This window comes from Acartia tonsa, chromosome 14, assembly GCF_053477335.1.
Source record: "Acartia tonsa isolate MP-2025a chromosome 14, ASM5347733v1, whole genome shotgun sequence".
Classification (NCBI taxonomy): Eukaryota; Metazoa; Arthropoda; class Copepoda; order Calanoida; family Acartiidae; genus Acartia; species Acartia tonsa.
Genome location: NC_137273.1, coordinates 34,053,262 through 34,078,561, shown reverse-complemented (window position 1 = coordinate 34,078,561; position 25,300 = coordinate 34,053,262). Strand labels below are relative to the sequence as shown.

At 31.0% G+C, this 25,300-nt stretch overlaps 2 protein-coding genes across 6 annotated transcripts in view; one reads left to right on the top strand and one right to left on the bottom strand.

Moving 5' to 3' along the window:
* LOC145306500 (uncharacterized) overlaps positions 1 to 25,300 on the top strand; it is a 228,822-nt gene that overhangs the window by 28,085 nt on the left and 175,437 nt on the right. For all 4 annotated transcript variants that reach the window (XM_080148635.1, XM_080148634.1, XM_080148631.1 and 1 more), the window contains one exon: positions 4,593 to 4,647. In XM_080148635.1, coding sequence (XP_080004761.1) covers positions 4,593 to 4,647 — 55 coding nt within the window. The remainder of the gene's footprint in view (positions 1 to 4,592; positions 4,648 to 25,300) is intronic.
* LOC145306504 (uncharacterized) overlaps positions 1 to 25,300 on the bottom strand; it is a 354,771-nt gene that overhangs the window by 222,030 nt on the left and 107,441 nt on the right. The gene's annotated exons all lie outside the window — the stretch shown is intronic.

Genomic DNA, 25,300 nt, shown 5'->3' with positions numbered 1-25,300 from the left:
GTTGGGAAAATGAAACCTATTAAAAATAAGATAGTGTACCTTAATTAGATAACCAATTCAATAATGTACAAGTAATAATAAATTTGGGTCTGTCTCAATTATAACATATGAAGGTGTAGCAAGTAATCTTCTAAAGTCAAAATTGTCAAATTACATACATAAAAGTTGGGCTGGATACTTTTTTTGGACGGATACGGATATCCCGCTGATTTATAATGCCAAATATGCGTTAATTTACTAGAAATTTGCATGGGTCTTCTTTTTGCATAAATCAACTATATTTTGGCTGGGGGCCAAAATTTTAACAAAATTTTTCTAGGATTGGACACTTTATTTATTAGTCTGCTTTGTCATAAACAGCAAAATCCTTACATTTTGTTATAGTTGTAAACCTTGTAACAATGGACGGATCTGTCTTCATATGTAATATCCTTGTAACTAGCTTGTCTACATTGTAAGATCCTCACACCTGGCCATATGTAGTATCCTATTGCATCTCCAGTGTGCCATAGTTAACTGGAGGAATACTAATCAGGCAGAAAAGTCCCCTGAATACCAGAATATTATATTCTCTCTACTTTAGGTTTCCACAAATAAATTATCTCAAGCAGATATCTTCATAAGCCAATGTACCACAATTTACCCAATTATGAAAACATTTAACTTTTTAAATGTACATAAAATATAAAAATTAAATATTTTGTTTTAGAGCTACTATATTTCAATAAAAATAAGCACTAGTTTTATAAAATACTAATTTGAAATCACATAAATTGACTCATTATTTGATTTTTTTAGATCGTTATTCTAAAATAAAATGCTTAAAGGCAAAAAATTCCAACATATCTACCAAGAAAGAATTTTATAATATTTAGGAATAAATAGATAAAAAAAATTCAAAATAATATGAAAAGGAAATGAAGGAAAATAAAGCAGATTTTCTTTTCTTGTGCTTGTTTAATATTGTTCAATATAGGATTTTCATGCTGTTTTACAACCATCTTTATAGACCTCTCTGTGTCCCCTTGCATTTTATTGCATCCTGGGCCCAGTAGTAGTACATTTATCTGCAGTGGATATTCTTCAGGGATATTCAAGGATAAGACAAAAGATGATATATTGATATGCATCCCAAGCAATATTACTCCTTCTGTTGATTAAAATTATTGGTTGAAAAGTTTGGACACAACTGATTTGGTTCATGCCAAACAAAAAAAGTTTTGAGCCCACAAATACAATACTAATGTGGTTAAAAACTTTGGGTACAAGTTTTATTTACAATCCAATGACCTTCCCTTCCTAGGATATTCCTTCTCTATCCAATAGATGTATTAAAAGAAAGATAATTTTGCATAAATAGCAAAATCTCTGATGATATTTCTGAAAAATTTTCTTTTAATCTTTAACCTTAACTAATAATATTTGAGTAAACAAAATTTAAGTTAATGCAAAAGTGGAAAATCAAGGAAATAAAATTTTCTTTGTTATGATTTGAAAAAAAAAATTATTAATAATCATAATAAATATGAAAATTATTATATAAATGGAGGAAAGGGGGGGGGGGGGATACACAAGTTGAAATAAAAAGAACTTATCCCCTTACTCTTTGTACAGATAAAATCCTTTTCAGTTTTTATGAAATTGAGAAAAGAGATAATTGTAATATATTTTGATTTTTAATCTTATTTATTTTTTAAACATTTTGTTTTATATCACATACTTCTTATATTTTAACTTTGTTAATATAAAGGAGAACCATATCAGTTCAGTAGACAAAAAACTTTCTACCATGATGATTGAATTGATTAAAATTTATGAAAGTTTGTCCATTTCCCTGTTTAAATGGTTGTATATTTATATGCAAACTTTTTAGCTTGTGTGACTATCAAATTTTGTTTATATTGACTTTTAGTGCATACAATAACAAGTGCAATCTTCTCCAATATTTTTAAGTCATTCCAACTCTATTTTTTATTTGAAGGGAAAGGGGGTCAATCAAATTCATGTGTTTTAAAAAACTGATATATAAATTTTAAAAAAACGAACCTAGTAATAGTGTCTAACTTTTTATCTTTGTGACGTAACAAAAATCCATCTCTTTTTTATGGTCGTTGATAGTTTTTCTCAAAATATCAAAAGTACAGCTGACTTTAAAGGACCATTGCATCCTTAATTTAAATATCTTGTATTTGTAAAATGTACAGAAAATAGTCTTATATGAATTAAAGGCGGCAGGGGATGGGGGTGAATTATCCCCCCCCCCGTAAAAAATGTATTATATTTTACCCTTGAATATTAGTTGTGAATTCCATATGGTTTTTGGTCATACATACTTACCTACAAACCTTTGTTTTAGTGAGTGACACTTCTACTAAAGTATTATGATTATTCAATTTATTGAAAGTCATATTACTCCATCTATATTCATAGTTATAATTATAAATAGAATATCATTTATTGGCAGCATGTGAGTTACGGTGATTTTCCTCAAAGTTCCTTGCGAGCAACCCCCCCCCCTCTTATATTTGAAATAAAGTGACAAAAATAGGTGGTGGGGTAGCGTTTTTAAAGCACTTTTTGGAGGGCTCTAACCCTGCGAGGCCTATACATTTGGTGCCCTAACCCTGTGGGGCTACCTTGTACTTAATATAACCTTACCTAAAGAAAACCACTAACTACCTTATTTTTAGTTAACTTCAAAATATGGGGGGTTATGTGCGCGACTATGCACTTCAAGGGAAACCACCTGTGTTACCCAATATAATAAAAGCTTTTTTCAATTATAAACCAATTATACATATTGAAGTGTATTATTCTGTATAGTATAAAGGATATATAATATGTAATTGTATACAAAAATAATGTAATCTATAACATAAAAAAAAAATTTCTTTTAATGTAGCTTATTAAGCTTTTACTTCTCTCTTAAGAAGTTCCCTCATACCGTCTAGTCGAACTCAGAACACTCCCCCCAACAATTATATTGAAATAAAATTAAGAAGAAGAGAGGGGGTAAGTGTTTTTACTTTAGGTTAGGTTAGGTTATTTTTGGGTATATTGTAGCTCTGCAGAGTTAGGGCACCTCAGGTTAACCAAGGCTATAATTTATATCACCAAATTCTGTCGTTTTTCTTTTCTAGTGTGCTTAATCATTATATTAACTGAATCCTCTCCCCTTATTGACTAATTTTCACTGCAGATAACTATAATTAAATTATCATCCATCCCCACAGACATGAATAAGTTTTCGTAAAATTGAACGAAAATCTAAAACAAGTCCACTTTCAATGCTAAGTTATCCTTTAGTACCATTTTACCGATAAACATCCAATAGATAATATAATCGATCCTTCGATCTTTCATTCCATGTTTTAAAGATGGATACCTTGTCTGGTTATGTGTTCATTTTTTTGTATTTTACGATGCTATTCAATGTCCTTTACAGTACTTCGGTTTATCAGTAATTAGGGCGTGTGTTGATGTTTTTATATAAAGGAGGTAATTTTAAACTGGCGGATTTCTTGTAGTTTGAAGTTAGAGGATTTTTGGTAATTTTAGACGAATTCGCAATCTTTTTGGTTTAAGCAATAGAATTTTTGGTAATTTTAGACAAATTCGAAACCTTTTTGGTTTAAGCAATTCATAAAAAAAAATATGTATAAATATTTGTATTACAAAATTCATACTTTCTATATCTACTTATATTAATTAAGCTTAATTAATTACGAAGAAAAAATGCTTCAAAAGACAGGTAATTTTTTTAACTTTAAAAAATGGCATGTATAAAATATTTTATTTATAATGCTTTAGACAGTTGAGAATGTTATATATTTTTAAAAGCGAAGCTTTTCTGTAATTAGGGTCTGTCCGTGCGTCCGTTACAGTTAGCTCTTTTTGTTAATTTAAATAGGTTAGAATTGTCCTACATGCTGATTCCTATAACAGTTTGGTACGACTTAAAAAGCGCAGCAACTCTATAATTGTTACCAGAAATTTTGTACGTCAATTTAAAACAAGCTGATTCTTTTTTACTTTTTTGACAACAAATTTTTGAATGTTTAAATTATACTATTCATCTGATTTTTTTAATACTGCTTTCTATTACAACAAGGTATAGTGTTATAAGCGAAGCAACTCTATATTTAAGTCCTAAAAACGTCAGTATGTCCTTAAACATGTATTCAATCAGATTTGCAATTTGCAATTTACTTACAATTTTGTACATACATATTCAATAATATCCAGTTTATTCAGTTCTAACACTCTACGAGTGTTAATGTTTGTTTGTCCTTCCATTTCAGAGCTTCGCTTTTATAGATGTTGTCATTCTTGTTAAGTAGCTAATCAGGATTTCAATGAGTATAGTATAGTATACATTATTGTATTAGGACTGACAGTTAAGCAGAGTTGTATTTGTTAAAATAGTATGACTAAAAGTTATCTTACAATTTTAATTTACAGTTGTTTACAATAATTTGGGTTGTACCTTTTTTTAACGTCCATTGTCTTATCCCTTTAGATCCCTGAAAAGACAATAGACAGAATGCGTTCAAAAAGAGTTTATAAAATATTTTAATTGTTGATTTCTTTAGGTTTTGGAATGAACCCTGACAAGTTCAATGATAGCTCCTTCAATCATCAATTCAGGTAGGATTTTTTTAATATATTTTAGTTACAGATTGTGATTTAATATGTTATTTGGTACACGGAGGGAGATGACATTGTAATCAATTTATAGTCCATTGTCTTATCCCTTCACGTCACTGTATAATTGATGATGATTGTTAGAACAGCAGCATTTTAAAACTTTAAAAAAATTTAAATGGTAAAGTTAATTTATAACAGTTTGACTTCATAACAGTGTTTGACAAAATAAACTATATAAATGGATGTATTACTTGGCCGGATCTTACACCAGATTTTTTTATGTTTTATAATAAAGTAAACTCTCTAGCGGGCTAAAATAACGATCTCCCCCCTCCCTTTATCCCATCCTCTTTTCTCCTACTGGATAAACGGCCCGACCAATACTTGCGGGGAGAAATTGTAACCTAAATTGACGACAATTTTACTCTTGTTACATCATCCATTTTTATTTGATTCTTCGTTTTTTAACGTTTTTTTTTCATTTTAATCATTTAGTTTTGATTCTTTGCTTATGTATTTTAGAGTTCTTTTTTATGATTATTTCTTTTTCTTTATGAAAAAATCTTCTAAAGGAATAATTTTATTCTAGTTACATAGCCAATAAGATATATTAATAATTCTAAACACATTTGATGTAAAGCCAATCATATCTTTAAAATCTCCAAAAACAACAAATATAATATATATCAATAGCAAAAGCAATTTTTATTACGTTTTATTCTATTTTTTAATAAAAACAAGGATGACAACATACATAAAGCGAAGATCAACAAATTAGACGATCAGATTAACAAACAAAGAACAATTGTTTAGTATTACTCAGACTTGATTATGGATATACTTCGCTTACTACATTGTACTTAATCGCTATAGTAATCAGTATTCTAACAATTAAGGCAAAAGAAAAATTATGTTTCATGTTTTGTGAGACATTTGCCCCTTTTCATAATGTTATTAATATTTTTTTCAGTATGGCTTCGAAACCGATTAATATTCGTTGGAATGACAACATTTTTTAGCCATACTAAAAAATCATGTATTGCAGCGTATAACAGACAATTTTCTAAGAATATCAAAATAATAAAATTATGCTCTACCAAGTGTCCTAAAAAATGAGCCGTGTGACATCAATAGATCCATCTCTTTTTAAGGGGTTTCCTTTCCTACTTTTCCTCTAATCGTTCATTTTTATGACGTCACATGACATTTATTTTAGGACACTTTGTAAACCTCCAGTAAAAATTACACCAGATTTGTTAGCCTAGGCCTTCGGACCCACGGGACTAACCTAAATGGTTTCAATCTTATATTTTTTCATTTTACTACCGCGGAAAGCTGTCTATAATACGATGCGACAAATGCCTAATATTAATGACAAGTTTTATGTGAACATCATAACACTTTCCCCCCTGGGACTGATAACAATAGTTATTCGCATCGTATTATAAACAACTTTCCGCGGATAAAAATTTTACAAGTATAAGATTAAAACCATTTTTTTAGCCCCGAGATGCCGATTGTACGGACTAAAAACAATGGTTTTAATCTTATAATTGTACATTTTTATATTAGTAAAAAACTGGATATAATACTATGCTAGGCATAGTTTTTTTTCATTTGGTTGAGAACTGGTTCTAATCCACCGGATATTAATCGGTTTGGAATGAATACGAGAATAACACTTCTCCCCTGGGACTGATAAGAATATCACATTTCTTACACAAAACAGAAGGGTTTCTGTCTTGAGGTTAGAGGGATAAGTAAACTATGTAAAAATCTTCAACAATGTAAAATAAAAGGTATTTAATGTTATTTTTTTCTTGCCTGATACTATGTTTACATGGAAAATTCACTGGACTGTAAATCATTTTGGTACCCAAAGTTTTATAACCTTATTCGTTTGCCTATAAAACTTTGGGTACTTTTATTTAAATTTGATTGTTTAGTTACACACTAAAGTGTCAAAACTTTTCAACTGAAAATTTTAATGTAGAGAGGGTAATTTGTCTGTCATCAATGGGTGCTTGCATCAATTTATTGTCCATTGTTTTATCTCTTAATATAAACAGATATTTTTTTTTGTGCTTTTATACAATAAAACAATTCCTTCTTCCCGGGCTAATAATCAATCAATAAACTATTGACTGATGACCTCTCATATTATTTATGAATGTCGATCTAACAGCTTGAGAACAATATGAATGTATTTTGTGGGATGAAAACATCCATGAAAGCGAAGCTTTAAAAATCATACGGTAGAACAAATGATCATTAACACTTGTAGAGTGACTTAATAAGTATAAAAATATGTTAATAAATTGTAATATTGTTAAAGAGCATACTTTCATTTTTAGGACTTGGTTATAGATAATTCTCTTATAATATTGTACCTTGTTGTCCTAGGAATCATTGATCCAAAAACAAGATTACTAAAATAATTGAAATATACAAAATATGTTTCAATCAATTTTTATCTATAAAAAGGGTAGTTTAGTTTACCATTATTGAGGAAGAACTGTCAATTTACTGTCAATTGTCTTATCCTGTAAGATCCGTACAGATTCTAAGATCCTACCAATAGGTATACAGTTTAGAAATAAATTTATATTTTAGTCTAATTTTTTAAAATAAATAGTTGATTATTTTGAATTTTGTTGGAAAATTAATGACTAAAATTATGTTGCTCGAATTACAGAATATGTAAATATTAATGTTTTTAGGTTGATCGGTTTCTTAAGTCTGATTGAACATCTAGAGTAATAAATCTATTATTAAGTTAATATTCCTTGCAGTTATTAAACTTTGTCACAGGGGGGTTCTCTCCAGAGATAAGACTATGGTCGATAAATTAATGTACATCCACAATATTCATACAAAAATACTCCGTCTGTAGATTGTAATTGGTGGTTGAAACTGATCAAAATTCACTAAAATCCCCAAAGTTAAGCCAACGAAAAATAAAGTCTTATCATAAAACATTGGGGGACTAGTGTAATAAACAGCCCAATGTCCCCTCTCTCCCTGGGTTCACTTACAATTATTGACTTTACTTAGAACCATTAAGCCTTTATTAAGCAGGATTCTTCAGGGATAAGACAATGAACGATAGATTGATGTTAATATCCAATGATGATAAACCACATTAGTCCTTTTGTAGATTAAATTTGTTTGTCCTTAAGCTAGTTAGAACAACCCAATCAAGATTTATAAAGCAACCATGGTTATGAAATAATTTGTCTATGAAACTTTGAATACCAATATATTTTGAGTCCAATGACCTCACCCTTCCATAATTTTTTTCTCAATTTACCTTTTTGTGATTGGTTTACAATTCCTCTGTCTAATACTCGAGCACACAAACTTAAATACTCCTTTGTCAACTCGCTCATGGTTCTCTTCTTCTTGACGTGGGAATAATTCAGTGGGCATGGGAATAATTTAGCGGGCGTGGGAACTACGTGTAGAGGCGTGAGAATATTCAGGGGATCCGTGCCAAATTTTGTCCGAAATGCGTCCCTATGTATGGGTGCTTCGTTGATATTTGTCTTTGTTCTCGTAAGATTCAGGGACCTTAAGGGATAAGACAATGGTTGATAAATTAATGTAAATGTTTAATAATGATAAACAAAATAAGTCCTTTAATGGATTATTTGTTTTAGTTGAAACGTTTATACACTATTATATTAAACAAGTTTTATTATAGATATCAAGTCTAAAAAGTCTAAAAATGTTTTTAAAACTTTTTGTACCAATGTACATCAATTTATCATCTATTGTTCTATCCATGAAGATTCCTGTATTTAGTAATGTTGAACTCTTGAAAACTAATTAAAAGAATAGGATACCAAGAGAATAGGAGATATATAACAAGGATCATTTCATTCATTATCATTTAAACATTCAAATATTAAATGCGGATTTTTTAATGGGAAATTTATAGAGTCATAATAAGTATTTATCACATCGTTTTATAGATAGGTTTCCGCGTATATTAAAATGGAAAAATATCTCATTTAAAAAAATTTTTGTTAGTCCCGAAGGGCAAAACGAAAATTGTCTGTAATACGACGCTATACATGATTTTTCAGTTTGGTTGAGAACCGGTTTAACTGTAATACTATTAATTGCTACAAGAAACCACTAGGGGCTACGCTATTTTTAAAATTCCATTTTAATTTCTACAAATGGTGTAATTTTGTGAATCATCATTGGAAATGTATCAGTTTATCGGCTATTGTTTTATCCATGCAGATCCTTGTGAAAAGACTTATATAATAGATACGCTCCTTAGAATTATAATTAATAATTAGCTCGTTGCTTTAATACCTTCAACAAATACAAATACAACTTATGCCAAGAATATTAATTTACATCTTATACCTGGAGAGAGTGTGGACTTTGGACGATAAAATAATCTCTTTCCTTGCCAATTCAATGGTATCTTTGGGAGCTTTTCATTCTGCTTTACACAAAGATTGAAATAATTGGTCAAAAAGGTCGAACATTCTTAGTTCTAATCTAACAAATCATAATTTAATGAAAGTTTTTGTGCCAACGAAAAAGATAGTGTGTTAATTAAACTTTGGGTACCAGTGTAATTTACACCCCCACATCCCTTAATTAATTGGTATGTTTTAAAGTGCCCTATGCACTGGAATAAAGTTCTAAAAACTTAAATAGAATTATATTGTTTTAGATTCAGGGTATTATAAAGTTTACTTAAATACCTAAATACTATTATATTCTTAGTTAAACGGCAGTTATTGTCTATAAAGATAACAACAAGTAAGAAAACCTTGTTAAAAAACTAGCAGCTAAGCTTCTTGAGGCCTCTAGGGGCACTTAAGGAAGGGGTTGGCCCGGTTAGGGTAAATTTTTTTGTTAAGAAAAAGATAGAGATTTTTTTGGAGAATGGGGGGAGTTAATATTTCAAGGGTTGATTTCTCTTGAGAAGTCATAGGTACCAACCCCGAATATAGTTATAAACCTTTTCTGGACCTATGAGAAGCTTCTCTTATAGACAGTCAAACATCCTGTTATTATTATCTAAGGATATGAAAATATCGAATTCTATATTTTGAGGGAAAAAAATTTATTAAGATATATTATTGATTTTGACTAGGTAAATATTCTAAAAATATTAATATTTATAAAGATTTAAAATACTCGTACATATATTATAAAATATAAAACAGCTATATTTTAAAATATATTAGATCTTTATTAAAGAGAGTCCCCTCTATGATGTATTATGATAGGTTGCTATATAGGTGTGCATTTAAAACAGCTAAATAATATCAAGTGGATTTTATCAGGGAGGGAGGGGACATTGGGCTGTTTATTACACCAGTCTACAAAGTCTTATAATAACGGTTTCTTATGTGTTGCCTCAACAACCTTCGGGACTTTTATTGAATTTTATTTCGATGGTTCTATTAGTTGGGTGTCCAAACTTTTCAACTAACAATTGTAATCTAGGGGTAATTTTGTGTATCATCATTGATGATGTTCATCAATTTATTAGCAATTGTCTTATCCCTTTAGATCTTTCGGTTTTTATAAATATTGAATAGCCAAATATACAATACTAACTTTTCAAAACCAATAGTAGCCTAAAACCTGCCCTCTACAAATACTAAACCGTTGATGAGATCATTTTGGACAAACATACAAACAACTTAATACTTGAACCTAATCTTTGCTATAAATCTAAACAAAAAATTAGCTGTTTGTAAGATACATAAGGTCAAACTATTTTGAAAGAGGGGGAAACTAAAAGGAAATTAAGTCATTTTATAATTCGCTTATTAAAAGCGAAGCTTTTCAATAATTTTAGGTCGGCCTGTACGTCCTTAAGTTACGGATAGCTCTTATCGTTAATTTAGGCATGTTAGAACTGTTCTATCGATTTCAAACTTGATGATACTTTTAACAATAAGATATGATCTAGAAAGCGTGGCAACATTATGATTTTTACCAAGTTCATGTTTTTGTCAAGTTAAGCAAAATGATATTATTAAAGCGCTGACAATTTACAACTATTTATGTTCCTATCATCGGTCTTATTGCGTTTTTATGGATGTTTTCATCCTTGTTTTTACTAAAAGTCTATTGAAAGTAGGTAGGGGAAGGAATGATAGGGGGGGGGGGGGTGGTAGTGATTGGAGAGGCAACATGGGGTAAAATTCTATTAACATATGGATATAGTACCTTCTTAAATAAAATGTGTCATTTATCTTACTATTAGCGGCTACGCCTCTAGAGGCCTCTAGGGAAATAGAAGTCGATCCTCAACTTTAAATTTTAGTTTTAAAAATTGTGGGGAGGGAGATTTTCTTGCCAGGGGTGGGTGGAGGTAGTAAGTTCCTGCGTGTCTGTCCTAAAGACAGACAACCTTCTACTTTAATATAACAGAAAAAAATACTAGTAGCTTTTCTGTGGAAGGGGAGGGCGCTTTTGAGATATTTTCGCTTTTCCTTTTTTTTTGGCTATTGTTGCAACAAATCTTTGCTGTTATTTGACGTTATCGTCATTGTTATTAATTGCTACGTCCATATCATGTATTAGATCCATTTTAGGGGAACGAACTTGTTCAAAGTTACAATAAAAAGTTTCCAAAGTTTTGATATCTCATCTTTTCCGTTTGGCATTTCTTCAAAGCAGCAAATGATAATTTTGCGTTGTCAAAATGATACGAAGGCGGTTTACCTGAAAGTTACTAGTCGGGCACAGAAACCCCCTTTCCCTTATTTGGAATTACATTGAAATTAAGGAATGTGTTGTTTTTTCTTTGTGTCTAACCCCTGTCGGGGTCATTAACCCTGCAAGGCCTATATATATGTTGCCCTAACAATGCAGGGCTACTTTGAAGCCGATTTAACCTAACCAAGCTTAAGTTTAAGTTAATGACATATAGTCGACCTAAACTTTGTAGAGAAATGTATTCAAAGCCATTTTTTACTTTTTTTGCTAATACTTAGAATTTGTTGTATTTATATAGTTTGTCTGTCTGTTCTTTTAAGTTTTACTCAATCTTTTACAGTCAAATAATATTAGTGAAAAGAAAATTTGCTAAATTAACACTGAATTTTGTACTTTTCGCCTTCAATTTTATAGTATAGTTTTTGAAATTCAAATGTCAGTTATAATAGTTATTTATCGCCAAGTTTTTTTAGACAGTTTTCCATGAATAATAAAATGAAAATTATTGAATTATTTCAAGTTTTATTTGCCCGGGCTAACATAATAGGAATTAATTTTAAGATATATGAATTTTCAGTACGGCTTAGAACCGGTTTCATCTTTTCGTTGGCTCAAAACTTCGGGTACTTTGATTGAATTTGATTGTTGTTACAAAACTAGCAGTATTCAAACTTTTCAACCAATGATTAAAATCCGAATACAGGGTAGTTTTGTTTGTAATCATGAGAGGTGTATATCAATTTATCGACCATATTCTGGTCCTTAGAGATACTTATTTATAAAAGGATTTTTGAACAAAAAATGTTGTATAACACACAAAACATGCACATTACAATACAGAAACATTATATACATAGAAACATATAAAGGATGCGTGCAGGGTGGAAAGGGATAGGACAGTTATAAATATTTAGAATCAATTAGACTTTTAGGTTATTATTAAGACCAACTTTGAAGATGGAAACACACTTTTTTACTAACTAATCATTTTAAAAATCTTCACTATTATTTGAATTAATCGTCTTTGTCCTTGCAATATTAATCAAGTGTGGAGGGGACATTGGTCTGTATATTACACTAGTACCCAAAGTTTTAAAACTGCGTTATCTTATGGGTTGGCTTAAAAACTATGGGTATTATTATTGAATTTTGTTTGGTTCAGAACTTAAAAACTTTTCAATTAGGTTGTTTTGTTTGTCATCATTTGGGAAGTTTACAAATTTATCGACCATTGTCTTATCCCTCAAGTTTTCTGAAGATGAATACTCAACTCAGAAAAGAAAAAAAACAATAATAGTAGGGCAGGGCATATGTAGAAACATAAGACTTGACATATCATATTCATCCCCCTGGGTTTTCTTCCCCCCTCCCCATTTTTTTTGTTTTATATTATATAGATAGTTGTAATTTTTTTGTAGCTTAAGATTTCGAGAACTTGATTTTAGGAAATGTTCACACAGGCCCAGGAAAGGTTTCAGGCTATTTTTTATATTTAAGTCTTGAGATGGTAATAAGAAATTTGTAATTATATGTAGATAAATTCTCAAAAACTGTAATTCAAATCACCTTTTATTAATGTCAAAATTAAGTTAAAATTACTACATTTCTGTGACGTTTAGAAAATTTTTAAATATTTTCTTTGGTTAGCATTACAAACTGTCTCAAAAAATCAAAATATCAGCCATGTGACGTCATAAAACTAAGAGATGAGAGGAGAAGTGGGAAAGAAAACCCCTAACAAAGAGATGGATTATCACTCATTGTTATGACGTCACATGGCTGATTTTGGAGACACTTTGTAATGCTACTTCTTTGGTAAACTTATGCAATATAATAGAAGGGATAGTATAGAAGACAAGAAATAAAATTTCTCCTTAATTATTATAAATTAAATGCTGCATTTGGAAGCTAATATTTGTTGGATAGGGGGAAAATAGTCATTTATTTCTGCTCAGACTACACAGTGCAAAAATTGCTTAGTCTATGATATTTATTCTAATAAACAAGCAATAGTACTACAGACATATTATTATATATTATACAAGATATGTACCTACACACACACACACACACACACACACTCACACACACACACACACACACACACACACACACACACACACACACACACTCACACACTAACACACACACACACATAAATACACATGAATCTTTTTTTTCTTTAACTCTTTCCTTTATACTTTGCTATTGATTGCCAGAGAATAAATAGTTTACCTCATTTTTTCTCATCAAGAAAATTTGGGAATAGTCCCTTTCGTGGCAACGCTCCTTAAGGGGAGATTCGTCGTATTTTTCAAATGGTGTTTTCTAGGTTATTTTAGGTTAGGTTAGGTTACATTGAATGGGTTAGATGATTTCCCTTACAGGATTAGGCAATTGGTCCTGCAGGGTCAAGGCCCTACGCAGGGGCTAGAAATAGGAGAAAAACTACGGTGAAAAATACGAAAAATCGCCCCTTAGGGTGCGTTGCCACAAAAGGGACTATACCCGAAAATTTCAGGGATCCTAGGGGATAAGACAAAAGCCGAAACATGGATTTACATCTCTAATGATGATTAACATTACTACCCTTTCTATATTTTACAATTATTGGTTGAAAAGTTTGGACTCTGTTGAGATCTCTTTTAGGATAGAGAAGATCCTAAAATTTACCACAAAAATTTTATTTTATGTGTATTTAATGCAAAAGTTTTGAATGTAACGTAAGAAAACTTTTTCTTGATTCTATGATCTTTAAATAAAAAAAAAGTAAGGCTAAATATGTTTAAAAATCATTTTGTTATGTATTTGTTGCACCCCCTTCCCCTTTATATTAAACTAATTTGATAATAAGGTGATATTATAGTTTTATTTCTTCGATTCCTAGCCAATAGTTCGTACCTTAACCCGGCAGGGCTACCCAGTACCTAATATAACCTAACCTAACCTGACATAAAGTAATGAACAAAAAACTAAAAGAAGATCTCCCTTTATTATTTTAAAAACCAATGGTGGGTTGAGGTTATCAATAGATTTTTCTAAAAGGTGTTTCTAGCTCTATTTAGCTAAGATATATAGATTAAAATCATGTACAAAGTATAAAAAAATTTGTATATGTAAGGTCAAAAATATCCCATCTATATTATTTTTTACATCTGTATAGATGTTGTAGTATGCAGGGATCTCAAGGGATGAGACAAATTAAGATAATTTGAGTTACATCCTCAATGATGACAAACAAACCACTACTTGCAGATGACACAATAAAAACTGTCCCGAATTTGTATTAATTTTGAGGAACACGACTCCAGTTACGTCATATTTTTCTTTCCCGAAAAAGGGAAGGGGGAAAGAAAAAAAAGGGAAGGGGGAAGAAAAAGGAGATGGGAGAAAAGGGGGTTTTCCCCATCTCTTTGAAGAGATTTTCTTCCCCCCTTCCCTTTTTCGGAAAAGAAAAATATGACGTCACTGGAGTCGTGTTCCTCAAAATTAATACAAATTTGGGACAGTTTTTATTGTGTCCTTGCAGATTAAATTATTTGTTGAAAAATTTGGATAATACTATTTAGTTTTGAACCAATCATTCAATATTTAATCAAAAAAAACCAATGTTTGAAATAAAGTGTTTAAAAAACTTTATGTACCAGTTTATTTTAGACTAGCGGCTACGCCCCTAGAGGCCTCTAGTGGCCTTTAAATGTTTTTTTTTTTATTTTAAATATCTAATTTGAGAAATAACTTGTCTATGTTATCAATTGTTAAATTCATGAGTCTACGCAGCGCGACTAAGCTAGCGAGACTATGCTAGCGACACTATGCGGCGGAAATATTTCAATTTTTTTCTCGATTTTATTGTGATTTCTCTTGGGAGGGTGGTGGTACCCTCCCCCAAAATAGTTAAAAACCTTCCCAGGACATATGACAATCTACCCTGTTAAGGAGAACCCAATCGGTTCAGCGGTTAGCGAGATCCTTCGGTACAGACACACAGATACACACACAGACAAACATCCTGTTACTTTAGTATAAGGATTACAAAAGCCCCCCTTCCCTTCCTGCGTAGTATGGTATAACCAATAATATTGGAAAATATGATGAGAAAATATCAGGGCGATACAACAACAGGGGAAATGGTCATTTTACATTGAAGGTTAATTTAGCCCCTTTACCCCTCCCCCCCCCCTTAATATCTTTGATTATTATTTTAGTAAAATAAAAGACTAATCTTATGGTGTAAAGTAGTAAGGTTTTTTATCTAAAGCTTAAAATTTCAATTATTAGTTAATCGAGTTCTTAAGTTAATGAAAGCTACAGTTTAGAGATGGTTTCATGCTATTTTTCTGTCACTTCTATACCTCTTTCTTTAAGGAAAGCGTAACAAAGTGCTTGGGGTGGTATAATGCTATTTATTTTTGAGACATACAAGACTTTTGGTTTGGTTTCAGATTTATTTTCTTCCTTTTCTATCTTTTTTTTAAGGGGGGGAGTAGAATTAGATTCAAATGAACTTTCATAGGAAATTGCGAAATGTTGTTTTCTTCACGTTTGCCTTCTTAACAGAGCAATCAATGCATTCACTAGGGGAGAAACTAACTTTTACTACATAAATTATTTTACTTGTTACATTGTACTAGCGGATACGCCCCTAGAGACACTATTTTAGAGAGTTGAGTATGTCGATCTTTCTTATAATCATATGAAGAATTTAATGTATACTCAAATTAAATAACCTAAAACCGTCCTAATATCTATGTAAAACTTTCGTAAATTTAGAAAAGAATTGGTTCAGTGGTTAGCAGAATCTTAATGAACAAACAAATGGTAAAACCTTACTACTTTAAATGATAGAATTTTTGGCAATTTTCAATGTAACCAAGTTATCTTATTCGTTGGCCAAAAAACTTTCATGACATTTTGATTGGTTAGTTCCAAATTAAAGTGTTTAAACATTTAAACCCATAATTTTGAACTACAGAAGGGTTAATTTTGTTTATCACCATTGCCTTATCCCTTAAGATCTCTATATATATTTAAAAACCTTTGCTTCTTTGTAGATTACACACTCGAATTCGAGTTTTATGTGGAGAGAAATTGAGTAGAATTGTTGATTAATTGGTCATAAAATAGATGAGATTAAACGGTCTGATATAGGACATTTTTACCTCATAATTTAGAGAAATTGTCTTTAAAAAGTTGGTTTAGATTTTATATAACAATTTGACGAGGGATAAGACAATGTAAGTTAGATTATGTACGTAGTGTACAGCCCATACTATGACATACAAAAATTCCCCCTCTGTAGATAAAAAATTATTGTGAGAAAAGCTAATGCTATATCAGTTTGTACAATCCAATCAAGAATTGATAGAAGCTAATAAAAGAATCTGTTTATAAAATTGGGGACAAGCATAATTTACAGTCCAATATCCCTCCCTCCTAATAAAACCCACTAATTAAATTTAAAATGTACACATACTGTTAAGCTAAAGTCAAACCGCATTAAAGTTACAGAAAGTTGATCAAATAGGTTTATTATTCTAGACGAATAATAGGACAAAATAATATGTACATCTAAAAATGGAATTTATTGCAGACGTAGCTTTTTGTTATTTTTTTAGCCTTAATGTAACTCCTTTAAAATGAGCAAGGAAATTTTTGACGATATAATTTCTCCAATCTTAGGAACTCATTAAAAGCTAACTTATTACTAAACGATTTAAATGAAAAATAACCACCCTTTAAAAAATAAATTTGTACATTTTTTAACCAATATTATGGCCATAGTGTTTCTTCAATGTGCTCCTATTGGTCCAATCAGGCAATTGGGGATCTAAGATTTCTATGTTTATTGTTGATTAAAAGTTTACAAGAAAAAAAATCTACCCTTTTGTTCGGATGTAAAGAATTAACTGTTGTTACTTAACTTAGTATTATAATAATAAGAATGGCAATATCCATAAAGGCATAGCTCAACAAATAGGACACAAAATGAACTTAAATTAAACACGAATCTCAATATTATTCACAAAGTTGATTATAAAGAAGCTTTGCTCACAACATTTTACCTGATTGTCCCATGCATTAATATTTCAAATTATAATAGAATAATTATATCACATTACAATTCAATGTAAAAAAGCTATTCGCAACGGCGTAAAAGTACGATGATATGTTTATAGTGCTAAAAGATGTGTATATATAATGCTGTAAAGAAAGAAAAATAATACATTAAACATACAAAGGTTAATTAATTACTATTTGTATGGGATGTTAACAGGGAAGGAGGGGACATTGGATTAATTGTAGATTGCACTGAGCTGGATCTTTAAATGTGTAGCCGTTGGCGTGGCTGTAGCCGTGGCCGTAGTCATGACTGTGGCTTTAGCAACGCTTTAGCCACACTAACGGACTGTGGTCACTTTTAGCGTGGTTAACCACGCTACGACTACGGCCACGCGTTGCCAATATGATTTAAAGATCGCATTTTTTTTGTGGCCACGGCAACGCGTGGTTAATATGATTTAAAGATCGCTATTAGGTTGGTGGCTGTAACTCTGACCACGACTACGGCAACGGCTACGCTTTTAAAGATCCAGCTCTGGTACCCAAAGTTTTACTTCCAGATTATCTTATTATTAGTTTAAATACTTTTTTCAACCTTTTTGACCAATAATTCAAATATTCAACTTATTATTGGGGATGTACATTAATTACCGCTTTTGTATAATGGTTTAAACTTAACTTAGATACTTAATATAAAAAAAATAAGTTTATATACTGAATATATAAACTAAGCTTTAAAGATATTCTCCAATTAATTATTTTTATTCCATAATTAGGGCTAATACCTCAATTCCTGCCAATTATAAGCTCTATGCATTTCTTAGTATTTATTTATTTATTCTCATATAAAATACAGGAATTAGACTGAAAATTATTCTGGCACCTTAAATTATCTTATTCCTTGGCGTAAAACTTTGGATATTGAATTTTCATTGGTTAGTCAAAATCTATAAGTGCTCAAACCTTTTGACCAATAAATTAATTTAGTGAGGGACTTTTATTGATTGGTTAATTATTCGTAATGTCTAAATTTTATCTTATCCCATAAGATTCCTGATAAAAAGTTATTCGATCTTTTTTTAAGTCGTTTGTTGAAAATCTACGATTTAGAATATTCTTATTTTTGTGTGTTAAATATCCCCCAAATCATTTTGGTTCTTAAAAGAATAAGTGGGGGAGGGGAGGCACATTTCCCACTTTCTACAAGTCTCCTAGAGGCCTCTAGTCTTTAGAATATATAAACTTATAAAGCAACTATTATATCCCCTCTTCCTTCCTCTTAAAAAAGAACAAACATAAATATAATTGAATAAAATAGATACATACAATAAAATATAAATAAACACAATACACATTGATTACGATAATAAGACGAATATTTATCTATACATACATTTGTTTGTTATGCATATTAGATTTTATGAATATGGATAAATGTTTTCAGTAGCAAAAACGCAGGTTGGGGTGTCATGACGTTTGTGTTTGTCACAAAATAATTAAAAGATTTTTTAATATTTTCTTCTTAAAAAAAAGGAAAAATAATTTTTTTTTTAGGGGGGGGGGGGTATTTTTATTGTGAAGGTACAGATATCCTCTCTAAAAATAGTTAAAAACCATCCCTGTAACTATAAGAAGCTTCAATCTAAAGGAGAACCAAATCAGATCTCCGGTTAGCGAGATCCTTTGCTACAGACAAAAAAAAGCTTACTGCTTAATATAATAGGAGGAAGGATAAAAACAAAACAAAAAATGTGTCTATCAAATGTCATTTACTATATCACACAAAATTTTGTTTATTTATATCAAATTAACATTTTCCAAGTTATACCCTGATGAAATTACGCTTGAGATGGTTGGTTTTGAATTAAGATTCAATAACATGGAGAAGGACCATACATATAACAAACATAGGAGTTAATACAATACATACTTTCAAAATTGTAGAAAAGGGTAAACTTTTGTCATTTTTAGCAATTACATTAATAAATAAAAGTTATATAACTTTAATACAAAGTAGAACAATGTCTGTCCGTCCGTCTGTATGTCTGATGCAGTAGATTTCGTTAAACGCTGAACCGATGAGCTCTACTCTTCAGAGAGTATAGAAACTTCTCCCGCGGTGACTTGATCTTTTTTGCTGGGTGGTTAGACAGAATTTGGGGGTGTACATCAATTTATCGTCCATTGTCTCATCCTTTTGTATGTTGTAGAAAATAGGCAATTGGCTGCTAAAATTAAACAAAATCGGTATTTTTTCTTCTGCTATCACTGTCATTTGCTGTTTTGTTTTGATATAAATAAGCTTAAAACATGAATTTGAATATGTGTAAACCCCATGAATAGATTTGGTTAGCTATGGTTTTAAATTAATTCATTATCATTTATACATACCAGAGGCTACGCCCCCCGGAGGCCTCTAGGGTCATTAGAGGGATGGGGAATTTAAATTTTAGATTAAAAAGAATTTGGGGAGGGGAGAGGGAATATTACTATCAAGTGTGATGTCTCTTGGTAGGGCGAAGGTATCCTCCTTCAAACGAGTTATTAATCTTCCTTTGACCTATAGGGGGCTTCGCTATTAAGGAGATCACCATATCGTTATAGGAGTTTTCAAAATATGGAGCCAAAACCACGTCCGATTTGTTTCACTTGTAAAAAATATGTATTTTTTATCTTCTATTTTCTTATCCCTTTAGATAACATTTCAACATGGCATATCTAAATTTTTTAAAAGCAGAACATTTTGTCTTAATAAGTATTTTTTTAATAATGATACAAAATAGTTTTTCTTAAGTGAAAAATATTTACAAAGTACATTCTTCCCCCCAGAGCCATATAGCCTGGGATCTTAAGGGAAAAGACTAAATAAGGGAAAAGACAATGGAAGACAAATTGATGTACATCCCCAATGATGTTACCCCATTTGAATATTTAAATTATTGGTTGAAAAATTTAGAAACTGCTAATTTGAACGAACAAATCAATATTTGTAAAAAGTGTCCAAAGTTTTTAATTAAATTAAGAGCAGGTTTACAGAATTTTGGGTACCAATATAATATTGAGTCCAATGTCCCCTCCCTGCCTGCAGCAGGTGAAGAATAATAATATTATTATTTTATTGTTATTCTTTGTATACACATTATTTTGGGCTCCAATAAATTCCGCAAAATAATTCACAAATTGATGGTAAAAAATAGTGAGGTAGGGGACACTGTAAAATAAACTGGAACCCAATTTTATAAAACGTTAGCTAAAATACTTCTATTACTTTTATCAAATTTTGATTGGTTATTAAAATTATTTAGTGATAAAACTTATCCTCCAATGATTTTTTATGTACAGACGGGGTAAATTTATTTATCATAATTGGGTTGTATATCAATGTATCGTCCATTGTCTTTTCCCTTAAGATCCCCGCCAAAAACCAATGATATAAATGCAAAAATTGGGGGTGTGGAGTTTCAGCATTATTTTTTTTCTATCATTTATTACACTCTACACTACAGAACATGCCCTACAGATTATAAGAATCGCAGGGATTGATGGATTTATTTCCCCATATTTTGGGAGATTTTTTATTATAATAAAACTTAAATTATCTCTTGTAGTTTATACGATAGCAGGAAATATGGGGGGTGGGGGATTAAAACACCCACCCGCCCAAAATAGGGTTAATGAAATGTAATAGTTATTTCTCGCATCGTATTATATTGCTTTTCGCGGATATAGAATGTACACTTATAAGATAAATACCAGTTTTTTAGCCCCGAGGTGCCGAAGGCACCGGCCAAAAAAAATGGTTTTATCTTATGATTGTATGTACATTTTTATATTTGTAGAAAGCTGAATATAATACGATGCTAGCCATAGTTTTTTCGTATGGATGAGAACCGGTTCCTATCCACCGGATTCGAATGAATACGAGAAAGTTTATTATTATTTTTTTATCCATCATCCCTAAGCCCTGCATATAAAGATAAAATCTAGCCTTGAATGGTGTGCAGTGCAAACTCTTAGTACCTGGATAATCAGGGAAATAGGGGATGGATGTTGACACATAAAAAAAAACAGGGATCTTAAGGGATAAGACAATGGACGAAAAAATACATTAAAAGTTACCCTTTCTGTAGATGAAAATTGTTGCAATAAAAGTGGAGAATTATACTTACCAATTTAGATTCTATAAAAGTACCCAAAGTTTTTTAACCAATAAGAGAAGGTGCTTAGAAAACTTTGGGTACCAGCAGTATTTATGGATATGTTAAGCTTTAATTTTAAATAGTAATATATCGGCCATATCCTCTTTTAGTTAATACCATATAGTCGACATAAACCATTGGAATTGTTGTCAATTTAGGTTTCTAATTTTCCTGTCATTTATTTGTCAGTTTGCTCATACAATAGAAAGGGAGGGGATGATGTAAAGTGGCTGGAGGGTCGTTAATTTAGCCCTCTATAAGTTTCACTTTATTAGAATACATGATAATTTGGTCTAAAATCCGAGTAAAAATCCATTGAAAACGAAAGTACTCAAAGGGGTAAATGTAAACAATAAGATATTCAAATGAATATGCTATTCAACTGCCATTAATAATCCAATTTCATGGTACACATCCTAATGCCTTTACAAGTACACTATGTCAGGAATGCTTTGGGATAAGACAATGGAAGAAAATAAATGTTTGGTAAATGTAGACAATACCAGTTTTTTAACCAACCAATCAGATTTTTAAAAAATACTCAAATCTGTAAGAAAACAAATTAGAAAGCGTGTTTACTAACTTTGGGTACCAGTATAATTTACAATGCCACTGTCCCCTCCCTCCCTAAATCAAATCAGACTAAATTTCAAAACATGTACAAATCGACGTTTTTATTTTATTTCAAGGCGAATTTTCATTTGTTTTTTCAAAAGAACACCAAATTTAGCTGCTTGTAATAATTTGAAAAGCCAATATTTGGTAAAATATTTTCAATTTAGAATTCAATTTTAAACAATTATCTTTTCATCACATGAATTTAATATTTTATTTAATCTGTTTTGCAAGTTTGAAACAACCAAACAGGATTTGGTATCAATTCAGCGTTGTGTAAATACGCTATCTTATAACTTTGGATACATTCTGATTGGTTGGTATAAACTAAGATTGTACCAACTGTTCAACCCAAAACTTTAATCCATAAAAAGGGTAATTTATAATGTTTAGGTTAGGTAAGGTTAAGTAGAGTGTTTCTTTTCTAATCTGAATGTTTTTATTGGCAGGTATTGTAGTTAATATTGTTTATTCTATAGCTAAAATTAAAGTGGTCTCGGGTTTAAGAGAGAGAGAGAGAGAAAGAGAGAGAGAGAGAGAGAGAGAGAGAGAGAGAGAGAGAGAGAGAGAGAGAGAGAGAGAGAGAGAGAGAGAGAGAGAGAGAGAGAGAGAGAGAGAGAGAGAGAGAGAGAGAGAGAGAGAGAGAGAGAGAGAGAGAGAGAGAGAGAGAGAGAGAGAGAGAGAGAGAGAGAGAGAGAGAGAGAGAGAGAGAGTGAGTGAGATAGACATAGAGTATTTTATTATGATATTGACTTTTCTCGTCTTGTCTTTTTCTTGTCGTTTGGTCAGGCATTTTCAGCCGCACACATATCCTATTATACAGGCTGTTTTTTTTAATGGAACAAAAGTATTGCTCAATATAACCCACTTGCCATTGATAGAAATTAATAATCTATATCTTAATTTCTTTATTGGGCTGGGGAGTTTTGTATATGAAAAAAATATTTAGCGATTTTCAACAAATTATGCCTTAAAAACCGTTTTTTTTTCCAAACAACCTATTTTTTGAAGATTTTTGGATCATGACCAATTTAAAGAGTGAGCAAAAATGCGTACATTTTTAAAATTCAAATTGTTTGGCTTGTGTTAATAGTAGAAAAATGTTATGCATATCGTTGGAATCGTCATAAACTCTAGTTTTTGGGTGTTTAAGAACTATTACTGTGCTACGTATAGTTTAGGAGCTACGTGGTAAAATGTCCCAACTTACTTAAAACTTTTCAACCTTTCTCACATTTTCCAACGTAACTTCTATACTACAAATAGCATTAATATGATACATATATTTCCAAAAACTAGAGTTTATGATGATTCTAACGATATGCATAACATTTTTCTACTATTATCACAAGTCGCACAATTTGAATTTTAAAAATGTATGCATTTTTGCACACCCTTTAAATCGGTCATGATCCAAAAATCTTCCAAAAATAGGTGGTTTTGAAAAAACGGGTTTAAGGCATAATTTGTTGAAAATCGCTAAATATTTTTTGCTTATACAAAACTCCCCAACCCAATGAAGAAATTAAGATATAGATTATTAACAAAGTAGTAAGCTTTTTCGTTTGTAGCAAATAATCTCGCTATTCGCTGAACCAATATGGTTCTCCTATAAGGTGAAGCTTCTTGTAGGTACTTGGTTTTAGAATATTTTACTTTTATGAATAAGTCTGGGTATGATTTTAGGCTATTTTTTGCCTTTCATATCCCTTCGAACATAGAGCCCCTAGATGCTAGGAGCGCAGCTGCTAGTAACTTAAAAAGAGTGCTTTACCTCAAAGTGTTTAGTCGAGCACATAAACCCCAACCCCATTATTTTAAAAATCAATTAAAAATAGCGTCAGGGGGAATGGTAGTTTTTGGATTGTTTGATTATAACTTTAGGTCAGTTTAGCGAATTAAGGTTTATAATGGACTTGATAGCCACATAGAGTTCGAACCACTAAGGTCCAGCCCCCGCAAGGTTATGCAAAAAAATCCGGAAGTAAAATCTGCAGCCGTCGGTCCCTGGTCGTTTCTTTCTATTTATTGAGTTTATCTTAGGACATTACCGGTCGGGGTCATTGGATGTGATAACAAGGGATAAACAGTTGTTAGCTCCAACTTTTGTTAGGAAATTTTATGTTTCAGTTGATTTTTTTTACAGATGGATGAGACATTGGACTGTAATTTAATTCCCAAAGTTTTATAACTACAGTATCTTATTCGTTTGGACACTTCTAGTTTAACACTGACCAATCAAAATAAGACTTTAGGTACCGGTGTAATTTACAATCCAATGTAATTTTCCTCCATGTGGAAAATAAGATAAAATAATTGCTATATCCATTGTTAAATATTCCGTTGACGTTTTATATTTATTTCTCCCAACATCTTTGCTGCGAGATCTCTTAAACACAAATACACAACAAAATATTTTCCTATAGTAGCGCTGCTACTCTGGTATCCAAAGATTTTAATCCACGACATCTTAGTATTTGGCTTTAAAATGTTGGTTATTTTATCTATTAATTTTGATTGGTTTGTTCAATATTAGTAGTCTCTAAACTTTTGAACCATAATTTAATATAAAGAAGGGTTAATTTGGTTTATCATTATTGGAATTTTATATCAATTTATCCTCCATTATCTTATCCCTTGGGATCCTTGTTGTCAGAAAATTTAAATAGCTTTGGTTGTGGATCTTTGTGTCTGTTGTATGTTATACTATACATTCTTTTGAATCATTTTGTATAAAATGTCCTATATTTTATCTTGTACAAAGATTTTCAGGGAAGGAGGGGACATTAAACTGTAAAACATACTGGTACCCAAAGTTTTATTTCACGACCTCTTACTCGTTGGCTTTTAAACTTTGAGTACTGTTTTGGATCTTGATTCAAACTTTTAAATCAATAATCTAATCTTCAGAAGGGGTGATATAGTTTATCATCAATAAGGATGTACATCAATTTATCATCGATCGTCTTGTCCTCTGATATCCCTGAAAGATTTTTACATTTTATAAGGGCTATAAAAAAGTAAACCAAAATATAAACAACTTTTGTAATAAAACCATTAAGTACTTTTTCCTC